Source organism: Phyllostomus hastatus, unplaced genomic scaffold, assembly GCF_019186645.2.
Source record: "Phyllostomus hastatus isolate PE091 unplaced genomic scaffold, TTU_PhHast_1.1 phas_contig_40, whole genome shotgun sequence".
Classification (NCBI taxonomy): domain Eukaryota; kingdom Metazoa; phylum Chordata; class Mammalia; order Chiroptera; family Phyllostomidae; genus Phyllostomus; species Phyllostomus hastatus.
Genome location: NW_025333872.1, coordinates 69,595,059 through 69,611,511, shown reverse-complemented (window position 1 = coordinate 69,611,511; position 16,453 = coordinate 69,595,059). Strand labels below are relative to the sequence as shown.

At 43.0% G+C, this 16,453-nt stretch overlaps 1 protein-coding gene across 3 annotated transcripts in view; it reads right to left on the bottom strand.

The window, feature by feature from the left end:
- Nucleotides 1–13,399, bottom strand: part of RNF217 (ring finger protein 217) — a 115,510-nt gene extending 102,111 nt beyond the window's left edge. For all 3 annotated transcript variants that reach the window (XM_045842666.1, XM_045842667.1, XM_045842668.1), the window contains exon 1: nt 12,387–13,399. In XM_045842666.1, coding sequence (XP_045698622.1) covers nt 12,387–13,262 — 876 coding nt within the window. In that variant the 5' untranslated portion in view covers nt 13,263–13,399. The remainder of the gene's footprint in view (nt 1–12,386) is intronic.
- Nucleotides 13,400–16,453: the final 3,054 nt, after the last annotated feature.

The following is a 16,453-nucleotide window of genomic DNA, read 5'->3' as shown; positions in this document are numbered from 1 at the left end:
GGTAAACCCAAGGAATATCTATTTTTGGTTGATTCAAACCATATCTGAAATCCATAGATTTACCTAGAAATGACTATACTTAGATTTTCAAAAATTGAGACAAGCAAATAATTTTCTTGTGATAATCAAACAAAAAACCTTGAGACCTTGATACACACACAAACACACACAATTTTGATACAAAGTACCAACATATTGAGCATACAAAGAATTCATGGATTTTTAGGAGCTTATTATTTTCAAAATGTTTTTTTTCATAAACAATCTTGAAGAAAAAAGGGTAACATAAAAAAAATCTTGTAGAACAAAAAAAACCCTACTTACTACAGACTTATTTTTAAAAATTCATTTTCCGCACCAAGGTCCTACATTCATATAAAAAGGGTGCAGTAAGATCAGGCCATATCAAAGTCAATTATGATTTGACCCCACCATTCTACTTAGATGTAAACTAACAGTAAACTCAACTGTAAACATTAGAAAAATGGCATTACCAAAGGAAACAAAACTCTAGTGAAATATAATGAACAACTGTTTTATTTTAACCGCTGTTTGAAATTGTTTAAGCAACCAGAAGAAAAAGCTGCAGTGATTTAACTTGCACTGTACATCTCAGGGCAGATGAGCTTCAGGAACACTGAGCACGGCCAATGAGCACGCGAGGAAACAAGGCAAGAATCAATACCACAAAAAAGGAAGTAATTTGCTAGGTAGCCTATAATTAGCCTCTGAACTTACTGTAGAGAATATTACTGAGGCAAATAGCTTAAGAAGCTTTAAAAAGGGATTAGTCATTCACATGAATGAGTAAGCCCAGAATTTAGTTACCTGAGCTGAGGAAGGAGGGGAACACATCATAAAAGCAATATACACCCCTCTGTTTCAGGGTGCACAGTCCTCAGCCAAGAAATTTTGATGGTTATGCTTCTAGACACTTAAATGGTTATCTGTGTGAGAGAACACTAAACAAATGATAAAATCATTCAATTAAACTAGAAAGACATAAACAATAAAAATACAATGGTGGGACAGTTTAACAAAGATTAACTAGGGTAGGTAATTCTAAAGTATTAGTAAATATATTATTTCTGTATAGAATGGGACTGGACTACAAATATGTTATATCAACTCTTTTGATTCAGAAAGATAATCAACTTTTTCAAATAATGCTTTAACCACTGTCAAAGCTAAAATTTTGATAATAGGAAGAAAATTAAGTGGTGCTGAAATTGATCTTCAGATATTCCAGTTGCAATAAAATTATCTAAAATATTTCATTTTAAAGGAGAATGAATTTTATGTAAGTTTTGCTTAAAATTAAGTGATGCTTTATTATTAAATTATTCAAGGATAAAGCACAAAAACATCAATGTATATTAATCCAAATTATGAAATGAGTTGAAAATATTTGATTAAATGACTGATAAGACATGAAATATTATTTTAAAAAACACATTAAAATTGAGGCTCAAAAGCATTTACTGCCTAAATTCACACCATTCCTGATTTTTGCCTGAAATAGCATGACAGTTTAAAAATATGGCTCCCGATTCTTTGACACCTTCACATAAAATGTTGGGGTCTAAGTCCCTTCCTCTTGAGTTTAGGCAGCCTTGTGACTGCTTTGCTCAGGTGACACTGAGTAACTTCCAAAGTTAGCGTAGAGAAGATCATGCAGCTTCTACTTGGGTCCCTTGAGAAGCTGGCCCTGGAGGCAGCCAGCCTTCCTGTAAGAAGTCCCCTGCCCTGAGACTACCACGCTGGCAACGCCGCAGGCAGCCACTTCTGAGACAGTGGCAGCTGAACACCCTCACAACAAACCGTCAAGTGAGTGAGCTGACATCCGACCACAACCCCATGAGAAAGCCCCAGTGTGAACTGGCCAGCTGAGCCCTTCCCAAATTCCTGACCCACATGTCATGTTCAAAATAAAATGGTTGTCAGATGCCCCTAGGTTCTGGAGGAATTTGTTAAGCAGGAGATACAGGAACCAGAATGGGTTTATAACTAAAGAAGTACCTCAGTTACAGATGGAGTGCCAGGACACAGATTCAGGACCTAGCATTCTGGGGGATTAAAACTTTAAATACGGTGGAATAAAACATCAAAAATTCAGGTTTGGATATTTACCTTACTTTTTTTTAACCAACCTAAACATATAATTCACTTTCAATTATTCACTTAGTCTCTTAAGAAATATCTGTTGAGCAACCTACTCTATCCCAGACCTCCGTGCTAAGTGCTGGTTCAAAAGCTGCTCAGAGAATAGTTGGGGGGTGGGGAAGAGATAATTAATCAAACATAAAATCATCATGCAAACATATAATGACAATACAATGTCAGCAGAGTAAAAAAGGACTCTAAAAGCCTAAACAGCAGGGACTGAAGGGGAGGCCAAGGTCAAACCTCATCAGCAGTGTTATGAACTAGAATCTCTACGGAGAGCAATAGGGAGGCCTTACAGATTTTTAAGCAAGACAATGAAATGTTGAGACTTTCACTTACTTGATTTTATTTCTATTAAATGTATTGGGTGACATTAGTTAATAGAATCATATAGGTTTCAAGTGTACATTTCTATGACACATGATCTGTATTTGCATTGTGTGTCCACCACACAAAGTCAAATCCTCCTCTGTCACCACATATTTGGCTCCCTTCACTCCCCTAACCCCCACCCTTTTCCCTCTGGTAACCACCACACTGTTGCCTATGTCTATGAGTTTCAGTTTTACATCCCACATAAGTGAAATCATATGGTCCTTTGGCATTTCTGACTTATTTCCCTTAGCATAATATTCTCAAGGTCCACCCATGTAGTCACAAATGGCAGTATTTCATCTTTTCTTATGACTCAGTAGTATTCCATTGTATATAAGTACCACATCTTCTTTATCCAGTTCCAATTCCAGTAACAGAAGGACACTTTGGTTATTTCCATGTCTTGGCTACCGTGAATAATGCTGCAGTGAACATAGAGGTGCATATATCTATCTTTGCAAATAAATGTTTTTGAGTTTCTCAGGCAGATATCCAGGAGAGGGACTGCTGGGTCATACAGTAACTGCATTCTTAATTTTCTGAGGAACTGCCAGACTGTTTTCCAGTGGTTGTACCCGTCTACAGTCTCACCAACAGTGACTGAGGCTCAGCAGATGTACGAAAGATGTTCAGCTTCACGAGCTACCAAGGAACTGCAAATCAAAACTACACTGAGATACCACCTCACACTTGTTAGAAGGGCTATAATCAACAAGACAAGTAATAACTTGTGTTGGGGAGGTTGTGGGGATAAGGGAATTTCATTTCAAATATGATTTTGGCTGTGTTAATAATTTATACATTGACAACACCAGCCTCTGGCTTATGGTCTAAATGAGTAAGTTTGGTAAAGAAACATTCATTTTATACCTACAACACACCAAGAGCTAAGAAATTAATCAGCAAAAAAAAAAAAAAGGAAGCACAGAGCAGAAAACAGGCAATTTAAATACAGTGAAAGAAGAAGAATCTTATAGTGAGTATAAAGAGTTGTCAAAGAGTACAAGAAGGATGCTTAATGCAGATATGGGGGTCAAGAATTCTCAAAGGAAGCTGAGACTGGAGGAGTGGGTAAGTGTAACAGAGGCGAATGAGAACTGGACTGTAAAAGAAAAAAGTGGATCCCCCATGACAAAACCTCCAGTCACTCACTAAATCGAAAGCTCATAATTAAGAGAGTCATAGAGTACTTAAGGAACAAAGAGAAGTTTAATATGGCTAAAGGTTTGGGGGGCACTTGCTGAGAAAATTAGGTGTGGTAAAGGGGAGTCAGGCTGCTCAAACACATGTAAACCAGGTTTAGATTCTATTCTGAAAGCAAGAGGCGCACATCAGAAGCTTAAGAAGGGGAGTGCCAAGACTAGTCTTGCATCTTAGGAAGAACCCTCTGGCTGGAATGCAGAGAATATATTGGAAATAGTCAAGACAAAAGCAGTGGGACCATGTAGGAAGCTGTGGTTGAAATCCAGGCGAGAAATGGTAGTGGCCTGGGCAAGGGCAATGCCAGCAGAGATGGAGGAAAGTAGAGAAGATAGAAATATTTTTAGAATTGAAAGACCGTGGTGACTGACCAGAAGGGGGAGGTGAGAAAGAACTCAATGATGAGGGCCAAGTTTCTGACCTGGGTATAACTGAGGGAAACAGGGAACAGCAAAGGAAAAGCAAGGCATTAGTGGTATGGGAGGGAAGAGGAGGAAAGGGAGTTTTGTTCTGAGAAGTTAAAGGTGTCTTCAGGTGGGAAATATCCAGGAGAGCTAGCTATATGGTACTGAAAATGAGGAGTGATCTGGGATAGTGATGAAGATGTGGAAGTCAAGAGCATATAGGTGTTACTAGAAACCATGGGAGAGGATGAGATATGAGAAGAGACAGGATTTCGGACCATGCAGACACCAACAGTAACAGGTGGTAAAATAAGAAATCTCACATGGAAGCAAAAGGAATGGCCAGAGAGTTAAGAACACGGGATCATACACTGCCATTAAAACTTAACAACAAGTCAAATCATAGCTTTTCTAAACTCAATTCTTCTTGATTTCCTTACATGAATATGAGGCAGAGTTTGGTAGAAATCTTTCTGTGGTTCTAAATTTGGGCAAGAGCCTTCTACTTCTTCAAAACATGTAACTAAGCTCCTCCTCCTCCTTCTTCTTCAACTGGAAGACTTGTTATTTTGTACAATGCATATAAACGTAAAGGAAAAAATAAAATATATTTAACTTATAAATGCAGGATATGACAAAACTAGGTTTATTGTTGTGAATATGCAAGACAGAGTTTATTCTTGTATCACTACTTATTATTGTATTATTTTCCATGTGGACAAATGTAAACCTACTTTTGTATGACAACGGATTTGAAGTCTGTAGAAAGGTCATGGGTTGTAAAGCCACGTGGGCCTGAGATGAAATCTTGCCTTTGCCACTTTCTACCTACATGGTGTGGGGCACGTTAGTTATTCTCTAGAACCCTGACTGTCCTCATACAATATTTCTACTGACTACTACAGTACATCAGTGAAGCTGTTCTTGTTTTCTTGAACCCACTCTTATCAGAAAGCCAACCCCGTTGCTGCCAATGAAAACAGCATTGATCATGGCCACAAACAATCCCCCTGTTGGGAAATCCAATGGTAAATTTCAATCCTTATCCTGTTGAAACTCTCAGAAGCGTTAGACAAAAATAATTGCACCTTCTTTTTTATTTTTTTTAATTTCTTTTAAGATTTTATTTATTTAGTTTGAGAGAGAGGGGAAGGGTGGGAGAAAGAGAGGGAGAGAAAGATCAATATGTGAGAGGAATATCGACTGGTTGCTTTTCCCATGCCCCCAGCCAGGGACCTGGCCAGCAACCCAGGCATGTGCCCTGACTGGGAATTGAACCAGTGGCTTTTCAGTTGGCAGGCCAGCACTCAAGCTACTGAGCTACACCAGGCAGGGCTACATCTTCCCTTTTGAAACAACGTCTTTGTTTGGCTTCTGGGTAACCACTATACCGTGATTCTCTTCATGCCTAACTGGCCCACTCCCTCTCAGACTTCTCGCTCATTCTCCAGTACATCCCCAGCTCCATGCAAATACACACTGGTATGCTCCAACTCAATCCTCATTCCCCTCTATCTATGATCACATCCCAGATGACCTCATCTAGTCTCATAGCTTTAAATATCATCTACAGGTCCAAAAAGTTTAAATTCACATCTTCTTTTCAGCTCTGTCTTCTGAATGCCAGATACCAAATGCCTACTCGACATCCCTTCATAAATGTTTGAACAGTTTTTCAAACTTGGTACAATTCTTCCTAAACTTAGTTCTCTTACTTACAGTATTCCTCATCTTATTAAAGGGCAATAGCTCAAAACTTTCTTACAGTTTAGCTTCCCATCTCAGAGAAAATGCAAATTTTCTATGGCCTCTTAAAAACCCTACCCAACCAGCTTTCCCAATTCCTCCTATTGTTTTCTTCATGTTGCTCCTACTCTCCTTCCCAGTGCTCTGGCCACGTGGATCTCTGACATCCCTGGAGTACCCCCAAGCATGTTCCTGTCTCTGGAACTTTATACTTACTTTTCCCTTGGAAGTCCTCATGGTGTGCTCCCTCACTGTGGCCACAAAGACCTATGTTCAAAAGTCACCTTGTAAGACAAGCCCTCCCTGACAACTCCCCTCAATATATTAAATATATAAAGAATTCCCCCAAATGTCTTATCACCTTTCCCTCACTCCTTTCTCTCTATAGCCCCTATTATCTCCCAATATACTTAAATACTTGTTTACTTATTTTATTGTCTGTCTCCCCCTCCCCCAACCTAGTATATAAACTCCATGAAGGCAGGAGCTTTATCTGTTTTTGTTCTCTGTATCCATAATACCTACAACACTGCCTGTATGTAACATGTATGTAGTATGTAAGTGAATTAAAGTTAAATAATAAAATGTGTTAAAATGTTTAGATAACAGACATTTATCAAAGGCTTGTTCTTATTGTTTGTGGAAACTTCAAAACTCAAGTATTAATTACCTCAAAATTGATGGGGCAAACAGTACTGGTCAAGTTGAAAAAGAATGCTATATTCTAAGAGATATTTTCCTATAAACACTGAATTCTTACTTTAGGACAGAACTTGATCTGAAAAGTTCATTTAGTTTATTACATGCAACTCTTCTGACAAAGTAATTTTAAACAAAATAAACAATTTTTAAAAAATATACTCTAACTTATAAAGAAATGTCATATTGTCATGAACAGTTCAAAATAAACTTAGCAAAGTTTGTTTTTTTAAAGATTTTGTTTGTTTATTCTTAGAGAAAGGGGAAAGGAGGGAGAAAGAGGAGGAGAGAAATGAACAGTAGTGTGAGAGAGAAGCATCAATCAGTTGTCTCTTGTATGCCCAGCCCAGGCATGGGCCCTCACCAGAAGTCAAACCGGTTACCTTTTGCTTTGCAGACTGATGCCTCACCAACTAAGCCACACTGATCAGGGCAAAATTACGTCTTCTTTTGAGTGAAGGTAATAAATAGTTTGAAAGGAGCAAGATGTTTACTAATATTCATTTCCAAAAATTAGAAAGAGCTCTAAGAAATAAGTGTATGGATAATTAAGTAATGTATGACTTTATTACTTTTGATTAAACATAAGAAGCATTGCAATGTGCTTACTAAAAGGTCAGTGGGTAGCCCGGAATTGGTTTGATAAAATCTTCCTAGAAAGGAAGCAGAAGAGAAAAAGAGACCTACAGATGCCTGGGAACTTAAAGGAAAATTTATTTATGCCACCAGATAAAGCTGAGAAGACATACTACCAACAGGGTCATGAGATGGCTGCCTGAAGGCACTAAGTACATCTTTAAAGCATCACATGGTAGCTGGCAGACAGGCACCCAATATGTGTTTGTTAAGTGCACACATGAGACACTAACACAACAAAGTGAATTACAAGAAATCACCACTCAGGTATGTCCACATTGCCCATCGCAAACTCTTCATAAAAAGCCGGGAGCTCAAGTTCTAATTTGTCCTTTTTCTGTCTCTCACAAAGGAAGGAAGAGCCTTTAAGTATAAAATCTGAGCTCTGCTCTACAAGAAACAAAATCACCACATGCGTTGCCACCTTAGGAAAGTGGTACTGGTTTCGTTATTTGAGATCTCTGAGGCAGCAGAGTGCAAGGCAGGCTTCCTCTGTATCACCCGTCTCCAGACAGCTGGGAGAGACGAGTGACACCCAGGCAGCCCCAGACCAGGTCCTGCCGGCCCAGAGCTCAATGTCCACGCGGGATTCCTCCACAGAAATCAAATGCCAGTTACAATCAGATTTGAACAGTAACAGAAAGAAAAGAAAGTGTTGAAGTTAAATAAGGACATTGTTAAACAGATATTATTAAAGAGACAAAAGAGGAAAATAAGGACATGCATCAGTAAGGTAGGAAAGCAGTTTGTTGCCTCGCCCTCCAGATACACACACAAACACACAAACACACAAATTTGAAACACAAAAGAAAAAGCTTACATATGCCTTAATTTTCACTTTTCAAATCTGTGGAGTGACTTAACAGATTTCAGTCTCATATTATTCTTCATATTTTCAGGATTACCAGAATCACACCTGACATGACAGGATCTGTAAATTCACCTGTGAGAAGACAACTGCATTCAAACTCCATAACCAAGGTGACAGTTTCTAAAAATATACAGGTTGCTTTAAGGTTTAAGGGGAAAAATGTAGGTTACACTTTCACCCATAAAATGTCTGGGTGACTCGGAGTTTAATAATAGGATACATAAGCCTCGCCCCTGGGTCACTGATTCGGGATGACTACAGTAGACTCTCATTTTAGGCCATTACCATCCAGCAGCTGTTTTGTTCAAAATCTGTAGGAGAAATGTGCTGCGTGTCTCTATTAATACTCATTCGACAGGTGTGTGCATTCCAACTCCTATGCATCTGCCAACTGCGACACTTTGATGCGGAGTGATGAAAGCCGCAACAGCTGTTACCTTTAGAAAGCATGCCCAATTCTCTCCTGTCTTTGTCTAAAGTATGAAATATTAATACTTCATTTTATAACAGATTTTGCTGTCGAAAAACAAAATCGGAAAGAGATCTGTGGAGGATTTCTGAAATTAAATCATATCATTTCATTATTTCATTGCATTTCATGAAACAAAGAAAGCAACTACCATTCCTCCTAGGAAAATGTGGTAAAGCCAGCTGAGAAGGTGAACAGTTCTAAATGCTCAGTGGCCTGTAGGAGATATCCCAGGGACTGTGCACTTGAGCCAGTCATGCATGCACACAGAGGCCACTGGGAAATGCACTTCTAAATGTTAGGTACCAAAACATAATGCAGGAACCAATATAACCCCGCCACCTCTGTCATGGTGCTTTAGAGACTCTACGTCAACACCTATGCAGAGTGAAAGATTATAACTTATCAGTTCAACTCCTCACCATGGCAACAGGAAACTACTAAATGGTGCCTACTGCGCTGTAAAGCCATCCATTCAGGAGGGCTCCCCACAGCCACAGTAACAGCAACAAAGGGAGGATCATGTTTTGAAAAATAAAGCCATTATGTTTAAACCACAGTGTGGAAGTATTTATGTCATTGACTAATGTGCTATGTCTGTGAGGACACAATGACGACAGCTATCCACTGACATTTACCAGGCATTCAGTCTACGGCTCACGTGGAAGTGAGCCTCGTCCTCGAATCCGCATTCCTATCTTCTACATCCACCTTCGTAACTTCTTTCAAAGAACGAACCATCGCCTTTTAGGAGAAATTTAAACAGGCAATAGGCCAACTCACATTTAGGATGCATTGTTTTTATGTTTGTACATAGTACCTAAGAGGGACTCTGCTTTATTTCCTCAAATTATGTTACATAATGCATTATTTGGCACAGACTCAAAAAATGGTGAAAAGTCACTAACAACTTTGTATTTGAAATACATCATTTTATTTCAAAAGGTCTTAAGAACCCTGCCAAGTTCGGGCTTGACAGATTTGCTTCTGTCACACCCAAGAAACCCCATAAAATAAGAAAAAAAGTACTCACTCTGCCCCTTTGATCTTGTTCAGCAGGACAACAAAACGACTCTGCAGTTCAATTTTGTTTTAATTAGAACTAGTGTGTCATTACAGACCACGGCCTGCAATTCCACTGCACTGATGAGGAAATTCACACACAAACAGGTTAAGTGACACAGAAACACCCTTGAAGAGAAGGGACCTTAGAATTAACCCCAATCAGAAATATTACAATCACAAGCCCATACTGTTATCCAACTGAAAAACAAAACATGCCATTTTTTGTATAAGCTAAAAGTCTGTGAAAAAACTCTTTAGTTCCAAGTGTACTAAATTTAGTTTCCAAGTGTACTAGCAAACTCAGCACACCCATCAGTTCTACCTTTGTCTTCTGTATCAGAACTACCACATCTGTGTTTTGTCTTAAACATCAACAAGCTCAGGGAGAATTTAGTGCTCACATGGAACACCCCTTCCCTGCCGTGGTTTCTGGGGGTTACCTCATCCTTTCTTTGTCACTCACCTCTTCATAAATTCAATAACTATTAGTTTAGCATCTGTGTATATATCAGACAATGTTCTAGGTGCTAAACATACAGTAGTGAATAAATTATGTGGAAGCTCCTGTCTTCATAGGAATTAATTATAGAAGTAGAAGATAGAGTTTGTTAGCATTATAGAGAAAATAAAAAGCAGGAAAAGAGATCAGGAATGTGGGGTCAGGCTCATCTTTACGAAGAGTGATTAGTGAAGGCTATAAGGGTGACATATGCATATAGACCTGGACTGGGGAAGTGGGAGGAGTAAACCAGCAAAGAGAATGGCCTCAGGGATATTCCAGGCACAAGCAGCAAGTGCAAAAACCCTGAAGTGGCACAGCTTGGCCTGCATGACTCATCTTTCTGTTGTGTATTATTTTAAGTAAAACACATTTTTCATTATTGAAAATTCTGTCACATACTTGGGAAGAAGATCAGGAACCCACACATGATCATAAACGCTGCAGACAACCTTTAGATACTATGACACTGCGGAGGAGTTTTTAGAGGTTGTGTATTGCGGTAATACTTCACCTTGCCACCCTCCCACTCCCATTTCTTCTCCACTAACAGATCGAAACACTGACTTCATAAAACTAACTCACAAAAGTAAAACAAAAACAAAAACAAAACCTGCTTTAGGGAAAGGACCACCTTTAGGAAATCAAACTGCAAGGCCAAGTATCCAACCCACAGTGATTACCTCTCTTGAACTTGTAACCCAATGTATTTGTATCTCGTGTTTAACATTAAGCACTACCTGGTATTGTTACTCTGTTTACATCTCACTACATGCTACTTTGTATTGTTGTGTATACATCTGCTCTCACAGTGACTTCACTGGAGCAGGGCTCATAACATTGGAAATGTCTGAAGGCCACCGCATGTCTTTGCACGTGGACGGTACCAATATCTGTTTGATGGTGATGTCAGAGAAGCAACCACAATGAGCAGCCAACATCCTCCTGTTTTAAGTATCTGTTTATGAATAAAGCCTGAAAGAAACATCATCGTCTCTTACAGGCATTTGGATAATCTCAACCATCTTTGGCAAGTTACTGTTTGTGTAACATTCCATTCTGTCTAAATTTCCCTTTGCATTTTCAGTTGGGTACACTGCACACTTTCTGTCTAGACACAAGCATAGATTAGCCCCAAAGCACAAAGGAACCATACTGTGCTGTGTGGGATCCTATGTACTTCGCTTCAGTCAATGTTATTGAAGGAAAGGGGCTCAACGTGAAACTACCAGATACAGAGACTGTAAGACACTGTCCATACAGTCTAGAGAGGCAAACAGACACGAAAAGAACATCAGTGAATGTGAAACACACACAAGTATCTTGAAAGTATATAAACAGTGGCCTGGAGGGTGAGGGAAGGCTTCACAGAAAAGTTGGCACCTACACAGCCAGAGTGAAAGATGAATAGGCCTAGGACAATCAGACACAGGATCGAAGGGCATTCGGGCTTCTGCAAAACCCTGGCAGAAACATAACAGACTGAGCACTGCCGGGAGAACACATTCACCGTCAGTGAAGGAAAGCAGGTCTGTTGCACTCTTAATCTTTCCAAGAAATAATAAAAAAAAAAACAACTTTCAAATAAGGAGCTGGGGAAGAAAGTTTCACCTCCACTAGTTTCGCTAAACCTCTTAGCTTTGCTTTTGCTCTCTCTGTTTTGTTACCTCTTAAATCAATTAAGCACTGTGCTGGCATACAAGTTCCGTGAGGAAAAGTACTTTAACTTTACTTTGGAAAAAAAAATAAAACTGAAAAATGGGCAGGAGCCAAAGAATAAATAAATTACACTTCTGGAATATATAAATGGAGCAATTTTTTTTTAAACAATCAGGTATCACTGACCAGAAACATTAATTCCAACCTTTCCGTTCACTAAGTGAAAACATATTTATTTTATGCCCACAATTTGTTAGTTTCTGGGATACCAGGCCTATGAGGCACTCTCACTGTCCTCCTTTCTGAGCAAGCTCTGGCTTGCAATCTTGTAAAAGAAATAAGCAGAGGGCAATTCACGGTGCCTTGTTTTTCTCCGCGCTTGCTCAGAGCAGAGTTAAATTCCAGTCAAGTTAACGAGTGAGGACAAAACATACTTAAATAATTACAGCAACTGAGAAGTAAGAAACTGATAGGGGTCCTCATAAGGGTGTCTAAGCACCTCTTCCTGTGAGTAGGGAGCTGGCGAGCTGGACTTCCTGGCCAGTGATTTGGAATGCTGAACGGGCCGCAGAGGAGGGGGCATAGGGGTGAAGTTACCTGGGAGCTCAGGTAGACTTTGAGGCACTCCTCGCACACGGCCTTCTTGCAGCAGGGCAAGGGCTTGATAGGCTTGTCTTCCAGGCACACCCGGCACATCAGCACCATGAGGGGCGCATAGGGATCCCCCACCCCACCCAGGCCAGAGTAGGGTGGAGCTCCCAACAGGCTGGGCACTGAGAACGGCTCGGGCGCCAGGTAGAACTCCAGCTCGATGCTGCCGCCATCGGGGGACAGGGGGTCCGTTGGGAGGGACAGCCGGGGGCTCGGAAAGGAGGCGGGGGCGCTGGGAGGGTCCATCACCGGCGGAGCCCGAGGTGGCGAGGCGGGCGGCGAGAGCTGCTCCGCGGTGGGGTCCTGGGGCAGGTCGTTCTCCACGCAGAACACCGAGCAGAAGACTTGCCTCTTGGCGGGGGGCGGGCGCCGCTGACCCAGCACGTCCAGGACCAGCGCGTCCGAGGACCCAACGCGGGTCCTCGGCTTCGGCCCCTCTCCGGGGGGCACCTCGGGCTGCTCATCCCCTCCCTCTTTTCGGTCCCCAGCTTCTTCCTCCTCCTCCCCTCGCAGCTGCTGTTGCAAAGTCTGGGGGTTGAGGGGCACGGTGAGTGCCAGTCCCGCGGGCTGCCTGGGTGCCTGGATCTCCGTCCAGCCCGGGGCCCGCCGGCTCGGTGCGGGCTCCGGGGCGCTCGAGTCCGCGCAGTCCGAGTCGCTTCCGCAGCCACCGCCGCTCGGGTCCGCGGAGGCGGTGCACGGCCCGGGCGCCCCGCCGCTGTCCCCCCGCGGCCTCGGGGACTCGGGGTGGCCCGCGGCGGCCCCAGCGGGGTCTCCCGCCTCCTGGGGCCCTCCGCCGCTCACCGTGCTCTGCTCCTCGCCCATCGCCGCCCGCGGCCCGCGCCGCCGCTGCCCATCCAGCCGCCGGGACCCCCACCCGGCGCCGGCGGGCAGCGGGGGCAGCGGCTCGGCTCGCCTGGCGGCTGCGCTTCTGCTTCCGGGTCCCTCCTCCGAGTCCGGGACGCCCCGAGCTCCCTCCCGGGAGCCCTCGCTCCCGGGCCGCCGAGCGCCGGGAGCCGGGCCCGGCCCGCTGCTCCTCCTCCTCGTCCTCCCGCGCGGCCCGGCACAGCCTCGGGGGCGCCGCGGGCCGCTCTCTGCGGGCGCGAGCGCGCCCGTCCCACATGCAGACCGGGGCGGCGCCGGGGCCCGGAGAGCCCCGGGCGGGGCAGGGGGGTCCGGAGGGAGGCGGCGTCAGTCCCGCGCCAGCGCGTGTCCCAGCTGCGGGCGGGCCGCGCGGGACCGGCGGCCGGAGGGCGGTGGTCCTCGCGTCTGGGGGGGGGGGCTGTGGCGCCGCCGCGGCGCACGGCCGGAGGTGCAGCCGGAACGCCGGCGAGCCGCGGGGACCCCGAGGGAGCGGCCGAGCGGGCGACCTCCCTTTTCTCCGGCTTCACCGAGCGCCCTGCTCGCTGCCCCTGACCCCACCCCTCTGGCGCACACCTCCCCACACGTACACACGCTCGCTGGCACACGCGCGCTCACCCACACGCACCCCCGAGTGGGTGTGATCTGACGAGCCGCGAGGCGCTCCCGCGCCCGGAATTCACACTCGGCCTCAACAAAACCCTTGCGAGCAGGCAGGCTGCCCTTCGGGTGAGGCATCGAGCAGAACTTCCTACAAAACTGCTCAATGCCAGAGCTGGAAGGAGAGGACCCTGGCTGCAGAGAATTTGGTTTCCCTCGTTTCTCTTGGATCCATCCCACTTTAAATCCCCTGGGGAGAGCGTTCGGAGAAATACTCTAGGAATTATTCATTCAGAATGTGGTATTTAAAGCTGTTTTCTGCCTAATGGGGTAAGAAGGATTTGAAATCCACACACAAGCGAAAAAGCACTTTTAAGCTGGACCAGAGGACCGAATGGAATCTTGATGAGCACTGATAACTAACGAATTTAAGATTTATCACTCTTGCCTCCTCTTCAGTGTTCTTTCATGAACTGTTTTTAACCCTTTAAATATTACAAAATGAGCAGCACAAGATCGTGAAATGGCCTGGCCTCCTTATGAAACTGAATCATTGGTGAGAATCATGAGGAGTTTCATTAGCATAACCATATTTATCTTCAAAACTGTTTCCAAGACAACAATTACATTTGAGCCAGAACTTAATTATGTGTTGATCTATCTTTATTTTACAGGAAGTATTAGTCACCCAGACTGGTGTGTTTTAGTTCCCTAAAGCCAATGAAAACAGTTTTGGGAAGCCAGCCCTTGTGTTTTCCATCTTGACAGAGAATTTAATTTACACGTTCATGTGATAGGAAGGAGCTGCGAAGGGTGTACAGTTTTTTTCTTTCTCTTGAACTTGTTACTGGGTTGTTCTAAAATATTCTCCAAATCAGATACAGATGCTAGAAAGGTAACCAGAAAAGGCAGGGTGACACCACAGACAATGTCTGTCAGTGTGTCTGATGCTCAGCTGCACCCCAAGGGGGTGAATAAAAGCTGTCAGTCTAAGTGCCATCTCATTTGTCAGTCTGACCCAAGAACCAAGATTTCTTATTTGCAAGATTAAATGCTATTCAGAGATTTTTTTTTTTTGCAAGTTGGCTAATTAATTTCCTGGTAACTGCTGTTTTCTTCACATGATGCCTCTAGTGTTTACTGCTGTAAAGGCAGAACAAGAGGCCCACGTGTGTGCCTTTTGTGTATGCCACCTGAAAACTATTCTTCAAAAGGGTTACAAAAATATTGTTTTCCAGGTGACTGCAGGCTGAGAGTAAGACCAGAGTAACCGTAATGGGTACAAAACTGAAAAAAAAAAAAAAAAGCGTATCTCCAGTATCTGTAGGAATGAAACCCCTCCAAGTCCTCCCATAGTTTGGGTCTCCTACTGCTGCACACATTTGTCATAGGTATTCCAAGAATTTCTTCTTGCAAAGCCCACGATTTTTTCCCTCATACCTCATGTTTCAGTTCATTGGTAGGGCTTTCCTAGACACGGAACCAACTCGAAGTTCCTGCTGGGATTCCTGAGCACAGCCCATGGCTCTCAGCCCTTCTTATTGCCGTGACTTCCTCCCTGCAGAATTCATCTGCCCTCTGGGAAAAGAGAAGCATGCATACCATATCTCCCCCCGCCCCCAGACAGTCTCCCACTCGTCTGAGTCACTGGCCCAGCATCCCCTGGTGTTCAATCTGGGGTCCATGGGACGCTGGCAACATGGAAATAAGTTAAAAGGCAAAGTTAAAACACTGGTTCTACCATCGATTTCCCCTGAAAAGAAATGCCTGAAGTACCTATGATGATTGTACTGATAGGGTTCACTTTTAAAAAGGATTGTTTGAAAATATACTCTAGCGTAAATTTTACTTATCTACCACAACCTTAATATTCTTGAAACTTACACCATCTGCTCATGGCAGACTATTTACAGTTGTTAGTACAACGAAAGCACAATCCGCCACCACCAGTTCCAGCTCCCAGTATTTCTTCCCCTGCAATAAGCTATGCACCTTCCCTAAGCCTAAGACTTTGAGTTGGAGAAGTGACACAGTCAACTGCTTTTAGTCAGTATTGAACATTATTTTTGCTATTTCCACTTTTCTTATCCCAGTCTTTAAATATGACCTGTTTTGGTTTTCTTGAAAATTTTTATTTGGACGTTAATTAGAAAATTAAAAAGCCTAGATTTATTAACTTATTAGAAAAATGTTATGCAGTGTCAAAAAAGTTGTAAATTATTAAACTTTACATATTAAAGGTAAAACTAATCTTTTAACTGTGGTGGAGAAGAAAGACATAATGTTTAAATACCATGACATAATTATACAACAAATACCTGATTTGTTTTTCTACCAGTTCTTTAATTATCAAATCAGGTAAAAAGAAATACAAATCATTTGTTTTTTTAAAATCATTTTCTGAAGAGGACTGAACAGGGTAGGATGGTTTTCTAGGTTGTCTGACAGGCACAAGGGCGTGTGTCCTATTTTTCTCCCCTCCTCAGCCATGGAGGAAGAGGCCTTAGCATTATTAGGGGAAAGGGCATCAAATACTACAGAGAGGAATGCAATTC